We start from the raw sequence: 27213 nt of genomic DNA on the forward strand, positions 1-27213 counted from the left end.
CGCCCCCGGCGCCTCGGCCGCTCCCTCTGAGGCCAGCGCCGCTCCGTGCTCCCTCTGAGACCAGCGCCGCTCCGTGCTCCCTCTGAGACCAGCGCCGCTCCGTGCTCCCTCTGAGGCCAGTGCCGCTCCGGTGCTCCCTCAGCTCTGAGGGAGCGGGAGCCCGCGGGGGTCGACCCGCCGTGAGGGGTCCCGGTCTCTGTGACAGACACATTGAACGGGCTGGGCATGATGAGCCCAGCAGACGGTCTGTTCGTCGAGGGTTATCGGCCTCTCAGATGCTGCGTTTTCAAACTTTGTGCATACAGGAGATTTTTGTTAACTAGGCAGTTGCTATGCCAGCAGCCTGAGATTGATGCGCCAGCTCCTGCTGTTTCTGGTAGTCGTAGGTGGAATATTTCAGGCGTTCGTTCGTGTGGGACTGCTTCCGTTGAGCTGCTCAGCTGCTCTTTGTATTCGGTGCCCCGGCGACGACGGTTACAAGTTGGACAGACTCTGAGGATGAAAACTTTGTCGTGTCCGGGTGTGGCGCAGCCGTGCCGAGCTGGCCGGCTGCCGACACGCTATTTCCGCGACGGCCGAGTTATTTCGGCTCCGCTGGGACATCGCCACCCTATTTCTGATTGAGTGTCGCCTCTGTTCAGCCATGCAGGTCTAAAGAGCCGTCAGAGAAAATTGGAGGTCCATTGAGACGCGCGCAGTGCTCGGAGGGAGGCGGTCGTCTGGGAGGTTCACGCGGCGGAGTGAGCCGGGGATTCCTGTGTCCGCCGTCGCTCTGATTTCGGTCACGGACGTGTAGAGGTCGCACCGTGACTTATCCGCACGCTGCTGAACTCTGACAACTGAGGAACTCTTGCGGAACGCGTTTGTATGTTCACGCGAACACTCAACCACCTACCTTTGTATTTATTTATTGTTGACCAGTGCTAGTGTTTGTATTTGTGCGCCGGCGCCTTCGTGGGCGGCTCATCCCGGAGTTCATTTTGGTGCGACTGTACTGGATGATCCTGAGATCACTGCTGCTGATTTCAGTGTTCGCCCTCCTCACCGCGCGCCGATTTCCAGCGCCGATCACACTCTGAAACGGGCACTGGGGATCCGTGAGGGCTGGGAGACAGGCCTAACCGGATCCGAGATCGCTACCTAATGGGTGAACTCCGGCGACAAATAACGGGTGTGTCACGTGGCTCTGGCGACGCGCTGATGGGTTTGTCACCTGACTGACACGCTATGCTGGCGGCTGTCACGTGACTGGGGCGGTCGGGGTCGGTGGGGGTGGGGGTGAGTGACTGGTGACACGCAGCTGCCAGTGTTTGTAGGCGCCCCCGTGTCATGCTGCGCTGACTCAGACCTGTATGATTAGCGCGGTACCGGACTCAGCACTTACCTACCTATCAGGCAGCTGAATTATTTGTGTCCCCACAGAATGGACAGAGGTCGATGTATCGCCCTTTTCACACCTCGACATTCACATGTGCACGCCGTGCCCTGACCGGTAATTGATAACCCACCCACCTGAGCGGTCCGTTCGCGCCGCGCCGGAACGGGAGCGCCGGGCGGCGACTGCGGCCGCTCTCCCAGGTCTGCCGGTCGGACGCGTGTGATTCGATGCCGTCCGACGGCTACTGGTCCCAGTGGCGTGCCAAACGCGCCCGGCTGATCAGATCTGCTCGCCGTTGTGCTATCGCCAGACCGCAACGGGGACCGGCCGGCACGCGACCTGCCGGACCGGCGCGGCGGCTGGCCGGCAGGACGGAAGGAGTGGCCGGGCGGGGCCGTGTCCACAGGGCGACTGACAGTCGGGATAGGCGCCCTGCTCTGCTGTCTGGACCGTCTGACAGTCCCTCTGAACGGGACGAGGCTCGGAGCTCGGGTCAGTCCCTCTGGACGGGACGAGGCTCGAAGCTCGGGTCAGTCCACGTTTTGGACTGCGGCTGTGCGGGGTTTGCTGGTTGATGTCTGCTGTCGGCGACTCACCGGCTGTCTGCGCGTGCTTCCAGCTAGCGTCTGAGGTCTCACAGTGTGAGACGCGGCACGGAACTCTGTGCTGGCAGACCTCCAAACAATTTAAACCATTTATCGCTCGGATACTATGTACTTTGTTACTATTCTTAAAACTGTTGTATTGGCCTATTTGACAGCCTGCAGAGTGCAGGTCCAGGTATGCGTTCGACCATGTTAAACGGCCACATAAAAAAGTTATCTGTGGCGTGTCTTTTTTGTGTCCTGAACTCTGAAGCCTTGAAGGCATGCTTTCTCTATTTGTAAAATAAGCTCATGGTGTTGGATATTTGTGTGTTTAGCCTAGGATGGTCTTCGCTGTTGCGGGATAGTAATCTCAGTCTGCGGCGTATATGGAGCATAATCCGCTTTGGAACGCTGAATGGAATGTCATCAGGCGTTGTCCAACATGCAGTTGAGGAGAGCTCGTGCGGCGTTTTTCAGTGTCTCGTTATCACGTTCGTCTTTTCCTGTATAGCATCCACACAAAGCCGTGCCTTTCACCTCCCCCTCCCCAAACCATTGATTGGACACATTTAGGTGATATTGACTGCCTTAGTGGATAATTATCAAGCCAATATTTTTTTTATTAAACACATTTATGTAGGCCTCGATCAGTGCTCAAGAAGGATGCTCTTGCCTTTTGTGTGTGTTCCCCTCAGTTTCGATGCACATTCGGGCCGGTTGTCTCGAGCTCACCGACTCGGCTCAGTAAGGGTCATTTTCTGATATCTGGCTGTGTGTTTTCAGACCGTGTGCGGGATGCCGACGTTTGACCCGGAGGACAGTCCGTCGGCCGGAGCTTGCACCATACAGCAGAGGATCGAACAGGTCAGTCTGTCACCCCCACCGGTCCGGCCCAGCCGGGAACGGAGTCACGGGTCACCACGGGGCGATCGGTGCGTCTCACTGTCACTCATCCACCAGTGGTGTCGGTGTGCCAGTGCCACCGTTGCCATCACGCGACGTTAGTGTCTTGTTGTCATTGCCTGCTGTGTAGGAGTCGTTGTGTGTCAGTGCTAGTCTTGTCGTATCATTGAGGGCCAGCCTGTTCTGCGCTGGAAACCCGATACGCGGAAGGCCTGGCGATGATCGATATATACGAGGTTTGACGTCAAGTTACAACTAGTGGTAGGTCATTCCTCTGAATTCTTTGGTCAGTGAATTTTGCGGGCTGGGGAGGGAGGGGGGGGGGGGAGGGGCCGAGAACTGTCGGAAAGCCTGTGTCTGAGCAGTATCAGCCCTAGCGCCTAGCAGCCGCTTTATGTAGTTGGCAGGGCGGAACAGCAGCCAGCACACAGGATTGCCCTCCTGAGTCCACTGACGCGGCCGAGCGCTGCCACCTTACCTGTGTGTCACCTGGCGCTGGCTGGCGGCCTCAGTAGCGGAAATGACACCACCGAGGAATAAGCCCGACAGCGGCTAAAGAATGCAGGGAGTGCGGGAAACCCAGAGCGCTGACTCGCCGTGTTGGTGTTTTGCGGCCCATCTACTCTAATGCGGAGGCCGTGCCCTCGCTTTGGTGGATGTGATCTGAACGGCTCACAGTCACACAACGCTGGGGGTCGAGTGGGACATGTTTCAGTGGACTGGTCCTTCCATAGTTGTCCACTGCAGCGTTCCTCATCTCGGAGGCTCGGAGTCTGCCGCGCGCCTCGGCTGGTCGGGACACCGCCGGCAGTCCCCGTGACATTGAAACAGCCCCGGCGCTGCGCTGTTCGATTTGCTGGTGTTGGTCTGCGGACGGGCGATGTGTCGGCGCGCATTGTACGGACGATACCGGTCGCTCAGCGGACGGACAGACCATGTGTCGCCGCTCAGTGGACGGGCGATGCGTCGGCGCTGAGTGGACGGGCCACTGTAGGCCGGCAGCCCGAAAAAGCGCTAGAAATTCCCCCAAACTGACTCTCCGCAATATGAACAAAATAGGTATCATTTAATCCCAAATTGATCGAAGAATACGATTCCGATGCCAGTTTTTCCCTAAGGTCAAAATTGAGGTCGTCAGTTGTCACCAAACACAAGACAATTTAGACTCTCTAGTGGCCACCACATTTACCGATTTTCATGATGATCTTCAGTGGTAATTTATTAGCTGACCAATCGTCGTTTTGAACGAAATTTCCTCACAGACTAGTTTAGGGCACTGTTGTTCACTGTGCCAACATCATTCTTACATATTGCATCGCTTTTCTGCAAGATAAGCTAGCTTTTTGCAAGCAGCTGCAAGACGTAATTAAAAATCATATCTAATTTTTTAATTAGACTTTTATAAAAATGTGATTTCGAGCAGCTAAAAATGAACATTTTATACTAGCCTCTGATTACTCATCTTTCGTTCCATATAGGTGCTTTGCTGCTTTTCCCTGCTACTTTTCGAGATATGCGCAAGTAAACCACATGATGTAGGGGCAATTGTCACCTCGCCGCTCTACTGAAGGCCCGGCGCTCTTTAAAAAGCTGGAAGTTTTGAAATACAAACGCGTATAATCAGAATAGAATATATGTCCCTGAGCTCAGAATTGATCAACGCACACAATGCTGTTAAAAATTTTGGCCCAAACTAAAAAATTCAGTCGTTATTAACCCTCAAACACAAGTCAGTGATAATCAACAACAACTTACTTTTTAGTCAGACTTTTTGAGAAATGTTATTTCGAGCCGCTAAAAATGACCATGCCATACAAACCACTAATCATCTTTCTGTCATGCCCTACTCGCAATTTTTGCTAATGCCTGCTAAGGCCGCCGTCCACTGCGACGGAATTCCGTCCGGAGTCCGTCCGGAATGTCTCCGCACGCTGGCCGCATCCGGTCCGGATGCGGTCCGGATGCGGAGAGCTAATAAATGTTTCCTATCACTTATTACCAAATAAAATATTGCAAGTAACCAGCAGCGAATACTCTTGCCATCCTAAGGAAATAATTTTTACTTACTTCATGATGATCGAGTTCCAATTCTTCGTACAATTCACAATGTTTGCCTCCGATACGGCCCCAACCCACGTCTGTTCCGGACGTTCCGGATGCGTTTTCCGCAGAAAAGTTCAACGCGTCGGACATCACTCTTCCGTCTCCGTAGCAACCGCATCCGAAACGCATGCGGAGAGCTGACGGAAAATCAACAGCTGATTGCCGTTCGGATGCGGTCCGGACGGAGCGCACACGATTTCCGTACGGACCGGATGCGCCCATAGGGTTCTGTGTTAAATTCCGTACGGACCGCACGCGTTCCGCACAGTGGACGGCGGCCTCTACTCTTCGAGGTCACGTGACCTCACCAATAAAAGTCAATGGGGAAATAAGGAAACTGTTGTTTTTGCGCATGAAATGATCTCAAACTATCTCAAGCACTCGGAATCGTGATTTCATGCACTCCTTGCAAGATCTGATGCTTTACTTTTGCATTTTTGACCTTCCGTGACGTCATTTATGACGTCACTACGGTCATAGGAGTTTGTCGTCAATAACTCATGATCAAATTGAGCCAGCGACTCGGGAAAGCCACCAATGGACTCGGGGAGACCTCCCGAATCGAATGATATGCAATACGACTTCCTTCGATTAAGTTCGTGGCCTGATGGGCTCTGAACTGACCTTGACTCGAGGTCAACACCTTAAGTTGACCTCACCCGGACAAAAAGTATACCATTCGACGCGCCTGAGCCAGGCGAACACGATGGTGCCAAAATCGCTGCTCTGCGGCCATTTTTTTGCGAAATTATTTACCAAAAACTAAACCCTACCTTGGGCTTTTTGACTTCACCTCAGAGGTTACCGGTTGACCTGGGACCTTAAAATCGGGTATCAATCGTTTCGTCTTGAAACGGCGCACACGCTTGTTTTTTCCGCGAGGCTCTAGCTCCATTAGGGGCGAAACGGCGAAAAGGGGTCGTACCAACCCTCCCCCCTCGGCTGGCCGAGGGGGGGGGGGTCCGACAATAGGTCCGGCGAGGGTTAAGCAGCCCCACGTCGTTTTTAGCATGTTTGCCTGTCACTGAGATCAACAACTCAATCACAGATAATTTCTAGCACTTTTCCGGGCCCCCGGCCCAGTGTGCGGGCGAAGTGTCGCCGCTCAGTAGACGGACGATGTGTCGCCGCTCAGCGGACGGACGGACGATGTGTCAGCGCTGAGTGGACGGGCGATGTGTCGACGCTGAGTGGACGGACGATGTGTTGGCGCTGAGTGGACGGACGATATGTCGACGCTGAGTGGACGGACGATGTGTTGGCGCGAGTGGACGGGCGATGTGTTGGCGCTGAGTGGACGGGCGAATTGTTGGCGCTGAGTGGACGGGCGATGTGTTGGCGCTGAGTGGACGGGCGATTTGGCGGCGCTCGGTAGACGGGCGGTCTCTGGATGCCGGGCTCGGGCCGGCCGCCCTTCTGTTTACGGCCTGTGTCGGATCTACGACCGTCGGCTGCGACCGTTGGGTGCTTTTTATAGAAGAATGCCGGGCCATCAATTCCATTTCATGGAGCGTGCTGCAGTTCAATTCCAGATCGGCCCGTCGCGCGACATGGCTCTATCATGCCATGTGGAAGACATTCGGTGCATCAATGCCAGTATTGTTCTGGAATTTATCTTGGGGAACGCGTTTAATCGTTTGAATTAAAATGGTGATATTTTAGGCAGAATGCTTGATTTAGGCGAAATTTAAGTTCTCGGACACTGCTGCCGCGCTGTTGGGTATTGTTCCGCTATTCACAACTCACTGTTCATTCCTTAAAAGCCCTCTCGTGCCCTTAAAACTTCTATTGATTTAAGTTCGCCTTTGCCCTGCCTCCTCCGTGAATGACCGCGTCGTTTCATTTCTGCGTTGTTTCTCAGCTTCAGTCGTTAGCTCATTGCCCCCGAGTTCGCAGTGAGTCAGTACTGTTTTTAGCCTGGTAAACAAGTGGCAATCCACTTACCCAGGTGCGGATAGACCGAACACCGTCTGGCCTGTCCGTCCGCACACCACCGGTCACTCGGTCTGACCGGGGTCAGGTGGGGCTCAGATCAGTGGCCGTCCGTGCCGGCGGTCTGGTTCAGTGCGGCGCCCAGCCCGAGTTCAGCACCGGTACGTGTAGTACCGGCCAGCGCGGACCGAGCCGTCACTCAGTGGCAGCGGCAGGTGTATTGTGAGTGTGTGTCGGTCGGTCACGTCAGTAACCGGGCGCCGCGCGGGGTCCGCACCAGCCGTCACCACGACACCGCGCGGGGTCCGCACCAGTCGTCACCACGGGCGCCGCGCGGGGTCCGCACCAGACGTCACCACGGCGCCGCGCGGGGTCCGCACCAGACGTCACCACGGGCGCCGCGCGGGGTCCGCACCAGACGTCACCACGGGCGCCGCGCGGGGTCCGCACCAGACGTCACCACGGGCGCCGCGCGGTGTCCGACCGGTGCACAGCGCCACAATGGGCGCCGTGACGGCGCGCGGACGGGGCGTGACGGCTCGGACGGCTGCGTGACGACCTGCTCCGTCCCCGGAGACCCTCGGGTCGGACTGGAAGGCACTGGGCACGGCTGGTCCGCCGGTGCCAGCGCTCGCACGAACAGTCGCCTTCACGCTTTGGCGGGTCGTTCATCCACCAACGAGCCGATGTTTCACTCGCCAGCTCAGGTGGAAATTATGGACACGGTGATTCATGGATCTGATCTTTCCTATGAGCTCCTTTGTTTTTCGTCGCTGGTTTGAGTGGAGACGCCTGATGTATCCTTTTTTTTGTGTGTGTTCCGTTGGAGCGCTGTGTCTTGCCGGCCCCTGTACTGCTCGGTCCACATTGGCCCAAATTGGCCGGCGATAGCGGCCGCCCGGCGCGCTCCAAAGTGCCGCCGCCGACGAGCCCGTCGATTTCCCCGGTGGCCGCCGCGGCCGCCGGCCGACCGTGTGCCGGCCCGACAGCCGGGCTGTCTGATGACTGGGCTCTGGTGTCTACTGTCGACCTGCCCGCCGCCGGCGCTGGCGGCGGAGCTGTGCAGTTTCTGTAACTCGTCCGTTCGACTCCGGTGGTCGGCGGTGAGCGGCCAGCTGGTCTTGTTGCCGTGGTGTCTGCCGTCTGTCTGCCGTCTGTCGGGCCGTCTGCCCGTCTGTCTGCCGTCTGTCTGCCCGGTGCCGTCTGTCGGCAGTCTCAGCCGCCCGTCTGCTGTCTGTCGGCGCGTCTGTTAAATGTTGTTCGCGTGGGTCCAGCCGTCTGTCGGGTTAGTCAGTTTGTCTGCGTCTTCTGATGCTCTCCCGCCTCCGCAGCTGCATGTGGCCGCCGGCTGACGGGTTATGGGTCTCAGCGCAGTCTGACCTCTCCCGACACCTGTATGTGGCCGCCCCTGTGTCTGTTTGACATTCCGCGGTGGGCCGACCGGCGGCCGCCTGCAATATCCGCCGTTTCTCTGTCTCCATAAAGCCTTCGGTCCGCGGCGCCCCCCGGCCGGCCATTGGCATTCGGCGCGCCCGGTGTGGTCCGTAGTTGGGCGGCCTCTGAGGAGCCCGAGTAGCGCTCATCCGGTCGTTTGACGGCTTCCCACTCCCTGAATGGTTTGTCACAGCGGGCTTCTGCCCGTTTCATCTCGTCGTTTGCCGCTCCTTTTCCCGAATTCCCAGTTATTTGCCAGTCTATTCATCCGTTTTCCGGCACTCTGCGACCTCCAGCTCCCCGTATGGCTGGCCATTTAGCGGACTCCCCGTGTAGCCTGTCATTTGGCGGTTTCGCCCGCTGAAAGCCGGGTCATTTGGCGTGCCTGCCGTGCCCAGCGCGGCCGGCGGGGGCGATGTGTCGTGTCACGGGGCGTCCCAGTGCCGCCGCCGCCGCGGTCGATGGCGGACTGTGCGTGAGAGCGCCGCGGGGCACGCCCTGTCGGTGCCGGGCCCGCACCTGCCCGCCGTGCGCGCGCCGCGCCGGCCGACGACCGACGGGCGGCGCGCGGCGCGCCGACAGCAGTGTGGCGGACGGTGCCGACGGGAGGCCGCGCGCGGCCGGCTCGGGCGCGGCGGTGTGGTCGGTGGTGCGTGGTTCCGTGTGTGGCGCTGAGTCGCGGCGGGCCGGCTCAGCTGTGTGGTTGGTGAGTGGTGAGGCCCGCGGTGGAGGCGGCTGGCTGGTCGGCGGACACGGCACCTGGCGCGCCGCTAAGTGACGGCCCTGTGGCGGCGCGGCGTGGCCGCTGGGCGCAGCCGACCAAACCGGACACCGCCGGTGACCTGAACCAGCCGGCCACCCAACGATACAAGCTCCAGCGGGTGCATACAGCAGTGTGTGGCTCATTCGTGTTATTTCAAGCTCGCCCAGCTCCTTCGTTTGGCTGAGCGGTGCTGGCTGATCGTGCCGGTCACGGGCGGCGCCCGACCGAGCTCGGCGATCGGCGGTGTCCGGCGATTGTGAGCCGCAGACAGCCGCCGTGTCGCTGACTCGTTACCGTCGGCCCGCGGTGTCGGTACCGTCGGCCCGCGGTGGTGGACGGCGGCCCGCGGCGGTGGACGGCGGCCCGCGGCGCTCCAGCCGTGTCGGTGTGTGTCGGATGTGATGCGCCCGCGGCGGCCCGTGCCCAGCCCCACCGCGCGACACCTGGTGAGTTGACCGCCGAGAGACCAGCACCTTCCGGGGACGGTCCGCGGACGATCCGGAGATTCCTCCGGTGCTGGGTCGGAGGCTCCCTCAGCGGCGCACCGTCCCTTTCCTCTGACCGTGTCACATTCCGCCGACAGTGAGTTTTGATGTTCTTTTGATTGTGAATCACTGCGACGCGGTATGTCAGTAATGCCCACGGCAACTTCTCCAGGAATGTGCTCTGTTCCTGGATTTCTGAGAAGGTAAATGCTTCATATAATCCACCTGGTGAAACCACATCAGTCACATTCCCACCACGCTGCACCGTGGTGGAAGTCTCGTGCCTGGTCTGAGGCCAGGCACCGTATTCCTTGCCCTTGGTTCTCTGATACTGACTCACAAACTCACTTGCTCGCTGTGCTAACTGGGGACGCCGAGCTGCTCAGGGCGCTAACTGGGAGATGGGGACAGCAGGCTGCTCACCGTGTTAACTGGGGAGCTAACTGGGAGATGGGGGGTTACTGGGAACTGGGGAGCTAACTGGGAGCAGTTAGCTGCTCACCGTGCTAACTGGGGACGTCGGGCTGCTCACCGTGCTAACTGGGGACGCCGGGCTGCTCAGGGCACTAGCTGGGAGATAGGAACAGCAGGCTGCTCACCTTGCTAACTGGGGAGCTAACTGGGAGATAGGAACAGCAGGCTGCCCACCGTGCTAACTGGGGACGCCGGGCTGTTTGCCGACACCGGCGGTCGCCCTGTGTCCAGCTGGCCTGAGATTGCTTTGAGCGGAGCGCCGTGGTCAGTGTGTAGCCGGCCTGAGATGCGGAGCGCCGTGGTCAGTGTGTAGCCGGCCTGAGATGCGGAGCGCCGTGGTCAGTGTGTAGCCGGCCTGAGATGCGGAGCGCCGTGGTCAGTGTGTAGCCGGCCTGAGATGCGGAGCGCCGTGGTCAGTGTGTAGCCGGCCTTCAGCCCCGCGGTCGGTGTCGGACCGTCAGAGTCTCGCTGCCAGATCCTGCCGGAGTGCCGCTGGCGTATCGGGTTGTTAGGACGCCCGGTGGAGCCTGAAGGGCAGGTAACTCACCGGCTGGCGGCGTCAGCAGTCGGCCGACTGCGGTCTGCGGCCGCGGCTGGTCTCCGGCCGCGTGACTCATCCGTCTGCGCCCGATGGTGTCGCTATAATAACCGGCTGCGTCCGACGGGGGCTGGCGGTGATAGCCGCTGACGACGGCGACCACGGCCACTCGCGGCCGACCTCTCGACAGTAACGGTGTGCTCACGGTCAGTCCTGTCTGTTCGACGGCAGCCCACAGCTAGCGGCCTCTATTTCCGACGGCCGGCTCGGCGTCTGCTGCCTTCCAGTAGCCCCGACATCACCCACACCGGCTGACTGACCGGTCACCGGCGGATTGACCGGTCGGCCGGGCGGACACCGACCCTCGGACCGGCGCGACAGAGCACCGCGCCACCTCCGAGAGACCCGGGTACGAGCCAGGAGCTGAGCGTCCGGCGCGCGCCCGCCGCGCTCCGACTTCAGCGCGGCAGCTGTGGCGCCTTCCGGGAACCTTTGCCGGGACACGGGAGTGACGCGGTCCGACGCGGCCGCCATTGTCGGGCCGACGTCACGGCGACGTGCAGCCGTCAGATGGCCGCCGCGATTGTTTCGAATAGCGCAGATTTTCAGACGATCGTCGCGGTTCTTCTACCGTTATCGATGAGATAAAGTTGTGATATAGGGTTCAGTTTTACGTGTCTTGCTGTGTGATGGTGCATTTTTTTCTGGGCATTAATGTTGCCTTGGACGGTATTTGTTGGACTATCTCTCTCAATTATCCGCGGACCGCAAAGTACGGCTGTTTGACACCGGCCGCGGCGCGGCCTGTCGGCCCGTCACGTGACTCGCAGTGACCAGGGAGCGCAGCTCCGCCACACGACCAGTGGCCGCAGAGGTCGGCTCCGCTCCAGAACAGACGCTATCGACCGTCCCTGGGCGCGAGTGCCGACGGCGCTCTCCGGCACCCATTGTGCCAGCCGCCGCTCCAAACTGTCCGCGACACGACAGCGCGGCGGCGGCGCCCCTCCGACCGGACATCATCGCCCACCATCGCCCGTCGGCGGCGGCGGGGACGATCGCCGGTCGGCGGCCGGCGAATCGGCTCAAAGCTCGGCGGCGGCCGGCGGATCGGCCAAAGCTCGGCGGCGGCCGGCGGATCGGCCAAAGCTCGGCGGCGGCCCGGTTATACCGGCTCAGCTGAGTCAGACATAGCGCTTATCCTGAGCTGGGCGGCAGTGGGGCTGGGGCGCCAGCGGCAGTGCGGGCTGCGACAGAGGTGGCCGAGTGTGTGTGTGTGGGGGGGGGGGGGGGGGAAGGCTGTGACAGAGGTGGCCGAGTGCGGGGAAGGGGCCGTGACAAGTGGCCGAGTGTGAGGAGGGGAGGGAGGGGCTCCGTCGCCGGCTACGTGACACGAGGAGCTACGTAGTACGCGGTATCGAGCGGCGGCTGAGTGGCGCCCTACACCTTCCTACCCCGTGCGCGCGGATTGCATTTGCGGTATGCCGGCGAGGCTGCGGACGGCCGTCCTTGGGGAGCGGGGGCGGGACAGCGGAGACCGCCGCGGGGACAGCTCACAGCGTGGCTGCGAGGGCAGCTCACAGCGTGGCAGCGAGGACCGCTGCGCAACATCACGGAGTGGATTGGGAGAGGACAGCGGGGACCACTGCGCATCTCTCTGCTGTGACCATTCCCCATCTTCACAACCGTCATGGCGGCGTGCTAAGTTTGAACTTTCTCAACGTGATTTGCCCATTGGATGTGATTCTGGCAGCGTCTCTTTGTCCCTGCCTTCCCCCGTGTACCGTGCCGGTGCGTCTCTGGCCGGCAGTGCTGCTGGGTGTCTCTGTGTCCCTGCCTTCCCCCGTGTACCGTGCCGGACTGCGTCTCTGGCCGGCCGCAGTGATGACGCCGCGGCCCGACCGGTCCGGTGTCGGCCCGTGATGGATGTCCTGTGGGGAGCCGGCCTCAGATGGCCAGCCCGCGACCGGAACCGACAGCGACCGCGGCGAGGCGGGGTCGGTGTATAGGGGGAGGTGACGCCTACTGTCGGGAGATGCGCAGAACTGCGGGGGAGCGCGGGCTCGAGCCGGCGGCGGCCGGCCATTCAGCGGCTGTCCTAGACTGGCGGCGCGGCCCGTCCTCTCCGGGCTCTCCCCGAGGTGACCGGTCACTGTGGCTAGCCGAGCGGCGCTTACCCCAAGCAAGGGCCACCGGCTGGGACTCGGTGGCTGGAACTGATGACTATGGGTTTGCATCTCCAGTGACTCGTTCCCTATACTTTAGGTTCCGCGACCGGCGCATGTTTTTTGTAGTTATAAGTTATAACTCCATTTTTTGTACTGCTCGAAGTTTTCAGAGATCCGTTCACTTCTGGTTCATAGCGTCGTGTTCTGTTGCCATGCGACCAGGTCGTTGAGGTTAGTTGACTCGCAATCATTTCGATGATTTCTATCTTGCATTCATGACCGTCATCCTGAACGAATTCCTACCATAATGCCCGCAACGGGTCACTGAACCGGCTTCAGCTCAGTGTTTGGCGCTCTCTCTCGGAGGTAGTCCCGTGCACCGCGCTCCACCAGACAGGGACCGGCTCGGAGCGGCCCGTCGGCACCGTACGGTCTCCTGTCGGCCTGCACCTGCCGCTCGCGGCTGCACGCCCCGCGCGGAGGACGGTGTGGCAGGCGCTGCCGGGGCGCTGCAGATGAGCACCGCACAGCGATGGGATCCAGGTGCGGTGGCAGCCGTCCCGGCCAAACGCCGCTGATGGGCGACAGACTGCCGACAGACACCGTCATACTGCCGACAGACACTGACAGACACCGACAGACACCAGCAGACACTGACAGACACCGACAGACCGCCGACAGACTCAGACCAAACGCCGCTGACTGGAGACAGACTGCCAACAGATACGGCACCTATCCGTGCTTCTATCCTCAGGATACTGAAATCCTTCTCCTCCACGCCGCAACCCCCTCCGGGCTGGACAGGCAACTTTATCTCATGCGGGCTGCTCCCTTGGAGCGGCACCGCTGCTCCTGAGGGAGCGCACCCCGTAGCCGGGTGCAGTGAGTGCCTTGGGGCTGGGTGGCCTGTCCTTGGACGGGCTCAGCCCCGGCGACTCACTAGGGTGCCTGCCCAGACCAATGTCTCCCCCTAATTCCTATCATCCTTCCGGCTCTGCAATGGTCTTGTCGACCGAAAGGGCCTAACCCAACAAAAAAAAAAAAAAAACGACAGATACGGTAGACACCGACAGACACCGACAGACGCCGACAGACACTGACAGACACCGACGGACTCAGACCAAACGCCGCTGACTGGCGACAGACTGTCGACAGACTGCCGACTGGCGACAGTCTGTCAACAGACGCCGCTCAGCGGCCCGCCGACCCGGGACGGGCCCCATCCGACCTCAGCGGCTATGAGCTCGGCGCGGATATGGGCTGCTCGCAGAGGCCGCCTGTAGCCCTGCGTCCGGGATTCGGCGGCTTTGGCGCCCGGCTGGGACGCCGGCTCGGCGGCCGATCTCGTTCTGTCGGCCGCGGCGTGCTCGGCAGTTCAAAGTCGGACCGGCTCGTGCCGGGCCGGCGGCGGCTCGTCCCGGGCCGGCCGCGCCGTCCGTTATGTGGCCGGATCAGGCTCAACTGACCGCGCCGGGCCGCCTCAACGGGCTGTCCAACATTGGCCGAAATCAAACCCAGCGATATGAGGCTCTTATCCCTCTGTCCGATATTGGACGGAAGTCTGGTTTCTGTGGTTTAAACGTATGTAAAACGGCGATTATCTTTCGTCCTATTTCGGACAGACAGACTGTCGGCCGTTATACCGGCTCGGCCCAGTACCAGTGAGTCGGTATACCCGGTGCCAGACCTGTCCTGCCCGACTGACGGCCGGCAGTCGGCAGAGTGGGTCTGTGGGCGGCGCCCGGTCACTGCCGCGGCTGATTGCTGCCGGCCCAAGGGTCGCTGTGGGACCACCCGCTGCACTGGTGACGCAGCTACCTCGGAGCGTGCTGAGCCGACCGACTGCGCTCCGGCACGACCTGTGCCCGGGCCGCGGCGCGCCGCCCGTCCCACCGAGCGTCAGACTGATGCAACACGGCAACTAGACCGCGTCATCGCGGTAACTAATGGGTCACTGGTGAGCGGTGATCCGACCGGCGGCTCAGTGCCGCTCGGGCTCGGTTTGTTGGACTCTGACGCGTTGAGCTGTGGTGTTCCGGTGAATGGCGCTCTGCTGAGCCGTGAGCTGTGGGCTGTACGGTCCCCTGTCTGTACGGTCCGGGCGTGGAGGGGAGGCTAATCGACCGGCGAGTCCAGTGACGCGCGGTCGGCACCTGTCGCTGTTGGTGCGCCGCGCACGGGCTCACCATGCGGGGGCGTGCTGCGACCGCAGGACTGGCGTGCTGCGTCGGCCCGGGCGCCCATTGCTGCCTCTTGTGCCGTCTCTGCTCGGTCCTCAGGTGCTGCTTCGGTCAGCCGGTGGGGCACTACGTCCTGCCGCCGTTCGGCGGGCGCCCTAGTCAGCAGGCCAGTCCAGGTCCTAGCCATGCCAGTCCTGGCCGGGGCCCAGGTCTGTCAGTCGGTACTGGGGTCCGGTAACCAGGTAACCAGCTGCCGGTCGGTCCCCGTGTGGTCAGTCCTCAGGTGTCCGGTCCTCAGGTGTCCGGTGGTTAGGTCCTCAGGTTCCCGGCCGTTAGGTGGCCGGTCTTCTAGTATTCGGTCCTAAGGCTCTCAGGTGCCCGGTCCTCATGTCCCCGGTCCTCAGGTGTCAGTCCTCAGGTGCCCGGTCCTCAGGTGCCAGTCCTCAGGTATCCGGTCCTCAGGTGCCAGTCCTCAGGTGTCCGGTCCTCAGGTGCCGGTCCTCACGTGTCCTGTCCTCATGTGTCCGGTCCTCAGGTGCCCGGTGTCGAACCCGTCCACAGCAGGGCCAGACGTGCTTTACGCCGGAAAGCCGAATGTTTTGTGGCCACAGGATATGCATAGGATAATGACGCGATAAGCTCTTTATGGGGGATATTTCGGCACGGGCGGGCGGCCGCGCCGGCCGATTCGCCTGTAACAAAGCCCAGCGGACACGGGTATGTCCAAACGGACCGGGCTTAGCGCCGGGGGCCGGCAATGGTTCCAGTGTGGGGTCGGTGACCCGCACCAGACTCCACCAGATTTCAAACTCTGCCTGTGGTCTGGGGTGATCAACACAGAGCCAAACTGAACGCCGACTGTGAATATATAGACAGAAATTGATTAGCCACTCTTAATAGGGGCCACTTTTAATGTAATACAACACTTCTTATGTAATAATGTCTGCATTTGACACCTAGTCGTTTGGCAGCGGCATTGTCCTGCAGAGTACCGACCTACCCTCCGCCTGTCGTTCCTGTCCCCGTTATTGTTGTCGTGCTATTTAGGCACGGTGCGCGGCCGGTGCGGTCGCCGGTCGCGCCCGACTGGCGAGTCTTTGTTAGCGAGCCAGCCGCGTGTGAAACATAATAAACACCAGTGCTGAATGCGATTTTGTGGTGCGAAAGAAGTGACGTGCCAAGGCTTCCGCCCAAACATATCCGGCGGATGGCTGCAAACATCCGGAACGGAGGGATGCGGGGCGGTCAGCGGCCGAACGGGGTCACGGGGCGGCGCAAGGGGTCCTGCCCTCCCTGCGATGACTTCCACCCTGCCGCGAGGGACCCTGCCCTCCCCCTGCCTCAGGAGCTCCTGTCTCCCTCCCTGCTGCAGGAGACAGATTCGGTACGCCCATTGTCAACAGTGAATATATTTGTCCACGCATTGTCGCGGGAATAGGCTATCCCGCACGCTGACGCGGGGAAGAGGGACGATAGATTCTGCCGCACATTTAAACCCGACTCGCAATTTGCCGCCGTCGCCATCATTCTTTCACAAGCGAGTGCGTCCATCGCGCGCCATTGACAGCCGGCTGGGCGGCGGCTGCAGCCGGCGGCCGGCGCTGCTGTCGCTGTCGGGGATGCCGCGGTGGTGCCGGGTTATCCGACGTCAGTGATGTCGCTGTCGGTGACGGCGGCGATGTCTCGGTCGGTGACGTCGCCGCGGTAGTGTGACGGGTCGCCGCGCCGGGCCGTCTGGCCGCCGATACGGCTCGGCGGTCCGGGAGGACGGATCCTCCTCCGACTGACGTATTCCGTTCGTCCGGGGTGGTGGGCGCAGTATCTCCTCTCCGACCCGGACCGGAGTGCGCGAGCAGCGCCCGACCGGCCGACACCCCCCTTTCCGGCGGAACCGGCGCGGGGGGGGGGGGCGGACGCCATCGCCGACAACCCGTCATCACGACACCCCGCCATCGACGGGGCGCGTCGGCCGGACAATGCGGTCTGTCGCCCGAGGGACGGGAACGGTCCCCGCCGGAATTGACACCGGGACGAGCGACTGCCACCCGAACGGACACCGAGCCGGCCAACTGGCACTCGAGCACCCGAACTGACACCGAATCAGCGATCTGACACACAAACTGACACCGAGCCAGCGCCGGCCACTGGTGTCAGAGCTGACACACAAATTGACACTGTGCCCGCGCCGGCCCTGGTGTCAGAGCTGACACACGGTGTCAGAGCTGACACACGCTCCCACCGTGGTGTCGATGCCGGAATCGGCGGCAAATGCAGGTAATAGTACAACAATGCAGTTTGTACGTCGCACAGGACACGAAGCATAGGTGCTGAGGTGTTTCAAGGCTCGTGTAAAGCTTTTGTTGCAGGGCAAATGTGGGAGAACAGAGTATGCTGTTATTACGTGGGACCAAGGCCCAGCGCTGCCCACTGGAAGACGGGCGGGTGTGCCTCGACCCTCAGTGCACGGTCACGATTGATGGTGTTGATTCCCTCCATAAAACTACGCTGATCCCCGTCGATGTTCGTTTGCAGTGTCCCATTGCGGGAGTGACGTCACTGCCTCACAGAAGGGCCCCTCGCTAATCGTAATCACAAGGCCGGTGATCCAATCCTGCCTTTGATCCGCGGGCCATGGGACGCTCGTGAATGCTGATTAGTTATGTTTCTGATCATTGCTGGGCTGCTCAGATGAGGCCGTAACCCAAACAGCGGTATCGGTGAGCAGTGGTCGGTCTGCCGACCTGCAACGGCCGGTCAGGGCGGAGATATCCCCTGTCTGACCTTGTCCTGGTAAGGGGCCGCTCCCTGCCTGATACTACCCTCTGGTCACGCTCCGTGCCTGCTCCTGTTCTGGTCAGAGGGGTCGCTCCCTCCCTGCTCCTGCCCTGGTAGGGGGCGATTCCCTGCCTAACCCAGTCCTGATGAGGGGCCGCTCCCTGGTTGACCTTGTCGTGGTAAGGACCCGCTCCCCTGTTTGACCTTGTCGTGGTAAGGGCCCGCTCCCCTATCCCGTGGTCAGAGGGACCGCTCCGATCCTGTCCCGTGGTCGGAGACTGAGGGCCCGCTGCCGTTCAGGAGCCGCAGCCCGTCCGACCCTGTCCCGGGGCCGGACGGCCGCTCCCCTGTCAGGCCCCGCCCTGTGGTGGTGAGGCGGCCGCTCTGTAAACACCACGGTGCGGCGATACCGGGAGGGATGCCGCCGCCATGACCGCTGACCTGGTGCAGATGCCGGCCGGCTGCAGATCGGGCAGCTGGAATGTGCTAGCCTGTAGGGTGCGGCAGGGTTGTTTGGTTTGTCGTGGTCGAATCATTCCAGCACCGTGCTGCCATTCTTGGCGCCGCGCCTCGGCCGTTCTCCAGCTCCAGAGCCGCCCCTCTCCCCTGCGGTCTGCGCCCGTGCCATCCTCACCCGCCGGCCCATCAGGTCACCTCAGCCGTGCGCGGTCCTTTCGGGCGCCGCCCGTTCGCTGTCGCGTGCCCCGCCCGGCCCGCCGCCCCCCGGCTGACCCACTGCGAGCTCCTGGATCACGGGTGCGGCGCGGCGCGTCCCGCCGGTGTGCCGGCCGAGTTACCGGTGGGTAATCAACAGTGGCCGCCTAATGACGTGTCGGACCGCCCGGGGCACCGGCGCCGGCCAAATAACTAACCGGACCATCGATCGAACACGCCGCCCCGGCTGCCCGAGCGGCGCGGCTGCGGGTACCGGACGACTGTCTGCGGACCGTAGAGACGGTCCTCTGCGGACCGTAGCCGTCTGCGGGCTGCGGCGAAGACGATGCCCACTGCCGTGTCAACTCGCTTGTGCTGTTCGTTTGTCTGCCTGGTGTGTCGGCCGTGCTCGCCGGCGGCAGCGCCCCGTCTCCGACGTGCCGAGACCGGTCCTCAGCAGTGCGCCCCGCCGTGTTTGCGGCGCGTTTCTCGCTGCTGTTGATGGCCGGGAGGGTCTGCCGTCGGCCCCACGGCGCCGGGCCGGCCGCGGCGTGCTCAGGTGCCGCCTCGTGGCGCCGCGCGCGGCCTAATGGCGGCTCTTGACGCGCTCGTTAGTGTTCGAGAGGCGTGTTCCCCGCCCGCGGCCAGCTCCGTCCGCGGCAGTCTGGCTGTGGGGGTGGCGGTCGAGCTGGCGGCGGAAGTGCGAGCCCAGGTGGCTGGTGCTGAGAGACGGGAATGGTTTGTATGACGCGTACTACGTCAAACTCTCCGACTGCTGACGGACGCGACAAGTGCTACCGTTTACCTTTAGGTGCTACCTGTGCTTCCTGGCCCATGGCTGGAAGACGATGTGATGCATCATCTCTGCATCTCGCTAAATTGGTGATTTCTGATGGCCAGGAGGCAGTCGAGTCGATGATCAGTCCCGCGGCCCGTGTTTTCAGCCCACCCCCCTGTGTCGTGGCAGTGAAATGGCGAGCTGTTATCGGCGGCATCAGGCCGTCGGCTGCGGGGGCGGATCGGCGGCCGGAGATTGCGGGCCGCGCCCGGTGTCGGCGGCGGCTGTTGCGTGTCGGCCGGCTAACACCGGCGTCCGACAGGCCTGAGAAGCGTCAGCCGGCCGGCCGGCGCAGCGCGCACCGGCTGCCTGTTTTTCTCGGCCCAGCCGCGCCGGGCCGCTGGCACTTGGCGGCGGCTAATATTTCCCCAGATAGCGCGGCTTCTTACCAAATGAAACGGTTCCCCGGGGCCACCTCCGACGCCGGGGCGCCGGTAAACAGGGTCCGTTATTGTAAAACGTCTCACTTTCAGAGGAAAACGTATGATAATGCTCGCCCTCGCCGCGTCTAAAACAGTGCGCGGTGACACCGATGAACGTGTGCTCACTGCTCAGTGCTCACTGCTCAGTGCTCACTGCTCAGTGCTCACTGCTCACCGGCCGGCGCCGGTGAATCGTTCGGCCGCCCTCTCGCGGTTGTTCCGTTTCGGCCGCCGGTTTGCGGCGTGTCGGCTGCGTCGCGCCGCCGGCTGTGGGTCGTTGCTAACTAGTAGCCGCGGCCGGTGCGCCATGGTGCTGCTAGTAGACCCGATGTGGGAGGCTGCCGCAGGAACGCGCGGGGCCTGCGGACCAGGCAATCGAGCCCCGTCCAGTCGCCCCACATTTCACGGATGGACCCAGGACCAGGGCGCTGGATTGTGCTTTTGGGCTCTATTGGTGTGTGGAGGCTGGGACTGTGTTTGCTGGTGGTGGATTTCCATTCCATGTCTTGGAGTTGGTTTGAGTGATGGGTGTTAGTTAATTGCCGGCTGGTCGTCTATCATGCTGCCCGTTTGTGTAACTGTGATTGTGCATTCAATGGCCACTATATAGCTTAGTCACCGCTCAGTTTCAGCCCAGTTCAGTTATTGTGAAGTTTAGTAAATACTATTTTAGTCCATTTGCTGTTCGCTGTGTAATGTATGGGTTTGTATTATTTCGGTTCCGTTTACGCTGTATTACATGACAGTTGGTATCCATATGACGGTAGGTGGTGTTGTGTGGCGGGCGTTGTCACTGACCGTCGGCCGTCTGTGTTTCAGCTAAAGTTGGCGGCCGTGACCCCTGAAGCGGGCGGCTCTTCTCGGCTGGACAGTACGAGCGGCAACAGCAACGGCACGTCGCGTCTGAACGGCTCGGCAGCGGCCGCGCACGCCGACATGGCCAACCCCGACTGCCTGTAAGTGAGCGGCCCGGCCCGGCCTCCCTCTGACCTCTCCGCAGCGCTGTGGAAGTGACCCGCTCCGCTCCGGGCGGCTGCCACTGACCTCCCCGTCCCCACAGATCTGCCTGTGAGTGACCGGCCCGACCCGACCCGACCCGGCCCGGCCCGGGCTCCCACTGACCTCTCCGCAGTCCCGTCTTTGAGTGACCGGCCCCGATCCGGGCGGCAGCCACCGACCTCTCCGCAGCCCCGTCTGACCGGGCTGCACCGGCCATGTTCTGTCATTGGCCGACCTTCATAACCCTTGTCTGACCTGTCCGTGCTGGGGGTACAACGTCTGGACGACATAACTATGTCCGCCAGGTCATCCTACACTGATGGCAGTGACTCGACCGGCCCGGGGTCACCGTGTCTCCACCGCTGACATGTTAGAGCGCCACCCGCAGGCCGCAGGTCACCGTGTCCTCACCGCTGACACGTTATGTCCGGAGGTCACCGTGTCCTCACCGCTGACACGTTATGTCCGGAGGTCACCGTGTCCTCACCGCTGACACGTTATGTCCGGAGGTCACCGTGTCCCCGCCGCTGACACGTTAGAGCGCCATTGTGTGCCGTCGTATGTGCCGGCTGAATGGGCCGCCGCACCGGCGCGGTGTGGTGGTCGGGGCAGCTCGGGCGGCTGTCTCAGCCCAGTGTGGGGTGCTGTGGTGGGTCACGGGGTCCGGACGGTGCACTGGTGATGTGGGGCGAGGGACCCTGTGTGCGGTGGTGCCGACGGTCGACTCGTGACTCCGTGGTGGATGAGTCCGTGTATCTGTGTGTCTCCGTGCCCACCTCTGTATGGGGTTCGATCGGTCTCCAGGTATATCCACCCGTACCCTACAAATGGTTCATGGACGATTTGTCCAGTCGATCGTTTCCGTTTTCACGACATAAGCCGCTCGTACCCGGCTCCGTCGAGCCGTCCAGCCGGCTGGCAGGACCTGTCCCAGGGTCTGCTGCTGAACAGACAGCGCCGGCAGCGCGGCCGGCCGCCGCCGGCACCGCGCCGGTCCGGTGCCGCCGACCCGCTCTGCGGCCGAGCGGCTAGCGCCGAGTGGGGTGGGCCAGGGAGAGGGGTGGGATGTTTTGTCGGCAGCGGCCGCCGCGCCGGTGGCTGGCAGATCAAACTGATGGCGACTCGTTGGAGATGCAGATTTGGAGCCGGCCGGAGGGACGAGCTGTCTCGGGGCGCGGCGGATGGGACTTGATTTACCATCTCTGCGAGCCCTATCTCGGCTGTATTTACCGTCACTGACTGATTTATTACCACTCGAGACGAGCGTAATCCGCACTGCATCTTCGGATCAACGCTTAGCCCCGTCTGGGTTTGAATGGCATTCCGTCCCCATTGTGTGGCTGAGTGCGTGTGTTAGTGTGTGGGTGTGAAATGACGTGCGCGTGTGTCCAGGTATGTCGTTCAGCGTATGTGTACCCTTGCTAAGGTGGCGGCTGTCCAAGCTCATTTAATCCTTGCTTGTACTAACTACGAGATATAAGTTCTTAAAGTGTCTGCATACTTTCTACATATGGCTACCCGCTCCCCTTTGCTTCCACTAATCGCTTCAGGCGCTGATTGTGACACGCCCGCTATGTGCCCCTCATCACGCTGAATGCACCTATGCACTCGGAGGCGGTGAAGGGTCCCCTCCACACACTCCCCGCCCCGACTGACCGGCCTCTGTCCGTGGGTGGCTCGGCAGCGTCCTGGAACGCGTCCAACAGCGGAAAGAGCGCACCGTTAAGCGTGTCGAGTTCTCACATAGGTGAGTTCCTGCCGGAGTCGAGTGACGGTGTCGGCCCCTCTCGGACCGACATTGGATGGGTTGTCGGGTTGGGTGGTTGTGGTCTAGCTGAACAATGAACATGGTCTGTCCATGGGTTGGGTGGGTACTGGGTCCGAGTGGCGGCGCATGGGGTGTTGAGCCAGCTCTGGGATGGGGTTGTGATGCACCGACTCTCCGGTACTGTGCAGCTCTGGCTCTGGGTGTTGTGCTGCGCCGGCCCTGGGTGTTATGCTGCGCCGGTCCTGGGTGTTGTGGTGCGGCAGCTTAGGGTGGGGTTGTGCAACACCGGATCTGTTGTTTTGGTGCACCTGCTGAGGTGTTATGCTGCGCTGGCTCTTTAGCCGGACTGGCGCCTCTGAGGCGGTCGGCCGCTGTTCCGGACCCAGGGTACCCTCTGACTGAGCGGGCTTTGGGTGGACACTGGGGAACCCACGGCCGCTGTCCCACACCCAGGGTACCCACTGACTGAGCCGGCCTTGGATGGACGTTGCAGGCGCGTTCTGCTGGAGCCGCCGGCCGAAGCCGACCGCCAGACCGAGTCGTAAGGAGCGCAGACCGGCGCAGACCCGTGAATGACCGGCCGTATTAGTCCTCAGCAAAGTACTCCTTAGGTCGCATAACGCTCCTCTCGCTCTTGTTCGCCTGCGAAGGGCGAGCGGGGATCGGTCTTCTAGCTGACTATCGAGCTAGTTCATTCTATCTCCTGTCATATTGTGGTGCCTGCGGAATCAGCCTGCCTCTCTTCGCTGCTCTGTACTCAGTTTTCAGTCATCTCTCTTCATTTCGTGCTATGACACATCCCTTGTGTCGCGGTTGCTGCCGTGACTGCACTGCTAGTGAGCAGTGGCTGCCCCGGCGCCTGTCGGGTGTGGGCTGGTCTCACCAGGAGCTCGGCCCGTGCCATATCTCCGGTAGTCCTGCCACCTTCGCGGAGATAACGCCACATCCGCCTCCCATTCAGAATCCATAGAATCTCATTCATCTTTCTATAAACGCTCCAGTGTGCCATGATCCGATGAATTTTCCATCGTGTGACCCCTCTCGGAAGAGTCTCGATTGTTCTGCGCTGGCTGTGCCCATTGTCTCGAGGTCCTTTGTCCGGTGTCAGAAATAGCTGGCTGGCGGTGTCCGGTGCGCCGTCCTGGCTGTGTCACGTGCCGTGTCTCCGGGCCCGACGGACGCCATCGATCTGTGCCCCGTCCGGCGGGGTCCGCCGCTCAGGTGCCGCGGCGGCTGTAACTGTGCCCCGTCCGACGGGAACCGCCCGCCCGCCGCTCAGGTGCCGCCGCGGCGGCTGTAGACGTCCCCGTCCGGCGGGGAGCGCCCGCCCGCCGCTCAGGTGCTGCGGATGTAGGCGTCCCGCCTCATCCCACCCTATTCGTCGCCGCGTGTCTCAGATGTGAGACAGTCGCCGGTAAACCATTCCCTGCAGACTGCAACTATTCCTGCTCGCCCCTGCTACGTCGCACCCCTGTCTCTCATTCGTAATTCGTAATTCGTAATTCGTTTATTAGGGCTGATCCACAGGTGGCTATTACGGCCCAGTCAATACAAGCAATATGAGAGTACCTAAGTCACAAAAATCATCATAGTAAAAGACACACAAAATGTACAATGGTACTAAAAAAACACTCAGGTGGTGACATATCTCTATCGGAAGAACCGCATCAGCTGTGCCCTGGAGGCGGTCCCCGTCACCTCTCGCGGCAGCCCGTTCCAAGCCGCCGCGGCTCTGTACGGGAACTGCCGCCGAGCCACCGCCAGGCGGACTCGGGGCAAGTCGATCACCGCCGAGCCCGCAGCGGTGACACGCGTGGCCCTCTCTGAGACGACGGCTCGTGGGCGAAACATTGCCCGTAGCGAGTCAGGGGCACCAGCGGCATACAGGGCGCGATGCACATTCACTGCGTCCCTGCGCGCGATCACCTCCCCAATGTTGGGCCAGCCGAGCGCGCCGAGAGCGGGGGTGATGCGGTCAAATTTACGGAGACCAGAGACCAATCGTGCGGCAAAATGTATGACCTTCTGCAGTCGGTCCAGGCGGGATTTGGAGGCACCACCCCAGACTGACGAGCAGTACTGGAGGTGGGGGAAGACATGGGTTTGGACAAGGATTTTAAGGATGTCTGGGGAGAGGTGATGACGAATTTTGAATAATGATATGAGGATTGCGTTGCATCGGCGGATAATGGAGGATATGTGTGGCTCCCAGCTCAGGGTTTGGTCGAGGAGAACGCCCAGCACTTTGATATGTTTTGTTGGCCGTATAGTTACATCATTTACGTTAATGGCGAAGTCTTCAACTCTATCAACTGAATTTTGCGTGCCGAAAAGGGTGAAGAAACCAGGGATGCGGAGCCGTGGAAATTTCAGACGGCTCCGGCTCCGGCTCCGGCTCCGGAGAAAAAAAATCGGCTCCGGCTCCGGCTCCGGCTCCGGGTGAAATGTCATGGCGGCTCCGGCTCCGGCTCTGGCTCCGAGTAAAATGATTCGGCACCGGGGGCTCCGGCTCCGGCGGCTCCGGCTTCTACTCAGTACATCCCCTATGCGATCAATTAAATACGGGTGGAAGAAAAAAGGCGATGGGATTGGTACACGTTGCTTCTGTATTTGTATAACAAGGCTATTTTGAACACCAGATTGTTTTACGCCTTGTACTGTCAAACCGAACTACGTAAATAATTGTTTCCTCTTAACCCGGCAGTTGCTGGGGTGTTTCGCCATCCACCGTTTGCTGGGGGGGGGGGGGCGTTAAACGCCCCCAGCCGATAACTCGAGAACCAATAGGCGCAGTGAAACGCACGAGGCGGCAAACGAAAGAACGCGACGAGACGCTTCAGATGAGCACTTTAAAGTTGAATTTTGAGGTCACAGGTCGGGTCAAGGTCAGGTCAAACACCTGAAATCGGGCTTTCAGTAGCATGGACTTCAGGACTTCGCAATGGGCGCCTCTCGTCATAAACTCTGTCAAAACGGTGCACAATCCATCATATAAGGCCTACAAGAGTGTCAGCTCCATGTAGGGGTCAGTCAAGCATAGGTCAGGGTCAAGGTCAGGTCAACCGGGTAGGCACTTATCCCCGAAAATCAAAACTGATATTCGCACCCTGTGACACATGTTTTATGGGTAATTTGGGGCGTAGAACACGATGGTGACATTCATTTTATCATATGTGTACGTGTTTGGCTCAAAAAGTTCAATTTAAGAAATTCATGTATCATGGTCGTGAAGTAGTCACGAGAAATTGCCAAGATTCAGTTCAAGATTTTGGAAAATGCGGAACGATAATCAATAATCGAAGATAGCCATTTCATTGTTCATGGTATTGGCAGTCTAATGGCGTTTACGGCATGTCTGTATGTCTATTCTGTGATTTTATATGATTTTTTGATCATATGCTGTTTTTGGTCGAAAACTCAGAAATCATGACGTCACTAAAACCTCGATATCTCAAAAATTTTCGGACCGATTTTTTTTTAAACTTTGTTACAATAAACATCAATCAATTCCCTACAGGTACCCAAAATTTGGCGCGCCTGCGGCGCGCCGTTTTTATGCTATGGCCCGGCGAAAAAAGTGGGGGCGTTAAACGCCCCCCCCCCCGCAACTCGCGGGCTAAGAAAAGGAGCCGGAGTCGCCCCCTTTTTTGACGGCTCCGGCTCCGGCTCCGGCTCCGGGCTATATTGTTTCACGGCTCCGGCTCCGGCTCCGGCTCCGGGCAAAATACGCCGGCTCCGGCGGCTCCGGCTCCGGCTCCGGCTCCGGCTCCGCATCCCTGGGTGAAACAGGTCTTCTCCCCATTCATTTTCAAACTATTCAAGCTGAACCAGTGCTGGGCCTCGTTTCATAAAACTCTGCCGTAACTTACACCTTTCCGTAATTCACACCCTTTCAAACTACGGAGCGCAAATGAAGCGGTTTCACAAAGCCACAACTGGAATCGTTTACACCCATAGATATACTTTACACCTCCGTAACTAAGCACATTTGCGTAGTTACCGTAATTTATCAAGCGTCCTACAAATTACAATTTCGTGTCAACACTTATATTTTACGAGAAATAATAAAACAATTATGTTGAATTTTAATCTTAAAAATTATTTATGAAAAAACAGAATTGATATTGATGACCATCCTTTATTAAATAAATATATTGAAAACAGCAGAAAGCCAGCTAAGCAGAAGTGCCTTACTACGAAAGTGGCGCGGCGCGGCGAATAAACAAAATTCCGATAGCTGCCACAAAAAGCGACTGGTACAGAAGATTTGCAGTTTCTTTTTCTCATTTTGGCTGTTCTTTCTTCCTCGCCGGGCTCAACATGATAAAATATATTAAAAGTTAGCTTCGAATCTTCACATTAATTCAAATTCACGCAACATTTTTGTACGTAGTTTACACCACTGATATCAAGAACTTGATAAAATATTTGGCGCTAATTACGTCGTTTTATGAAACCCAAATGGCATCAATTGGTCCGGATTCGAGCATTTGCCGTAAATGAAGCTCCGTAATTTCGATGGCGTGAATTACTCCGGTCTCCGGCTTTATGAAACCGAATTGGCATCAAATACGCCAAATCTGGCATAATTGACGGAACGCCGTAAGTAATTCCTTTTATGAAACGAGGCCCTGGAGGTGCTGGATGTTCTCCTCGGCCCGGGACTTCAGCACTTGGATGTCAGTGGGATTGGAGGGTGCTGAGTCCAGGATTTGGGTGTCGTCCGCGTAGGATATGAGGCGGCCATGGGGGAGGAAACAGGTTAGGTCGTTGATGAAGGTGAGGAAGAGGATGGGACCCACGATGGACCCCTGG

The 27213-nt window shown here is 60.0% G+C and overlaps 1 protein-coding gene across 7 annotated transcripts in view; it reads left to right on the forward strand.

Annotated features, from left to right (window-relative positions):
- Positions 1–27213, forward strand: part of LOC122386970 (catenin delta-2-like) — an 81255-nt gene that overhangs the window by 9241 nt on the left and 44801 nt on the right. For 6 of the 7 annotated variants that reach the window (XM_043376741.1, XM_043376745.1, XM_043376743.1 and 3 more), the window contains exons 2-3: positions 2749–2829; positions 20451–20587. In XM_043376741.1, coding sequence (XP_043232676.1) covers positions 2761–2829; positions 20451–20587 — 206 coding nt within the window. In that variant the 5' untranslated portion in view covers positions 2749–2760. Of the gene's footprint in view, positions 1–2748; positions 2830–9462; positions 9547–20450; positions 20588–27213 lie in introns of those variants that run through there. The other variant, XM_043376744.1, reaches the window with a different exon arrangement.

The sequence above is a fragment of the Amphibalanus amphitrite genome, unplaced genomic scaffold (genome assembly GCF_019059575.1).
Source record: "Amphibalanus amphitrite isolate SeventyFive unplaced genomic scaffold, NRLGWU_Aamphi_draft 000268F_arrow, whole genome shotgun sequence".
In the NCBI taxonomy this organism is placed as follows: domain Eukaryota; kingdom Metazoa; phylum Arthropoda; class Thecostraca; order Balanomorpha; family Balanidae; genus Amphibalanus; species Amphibalanus amphitrite.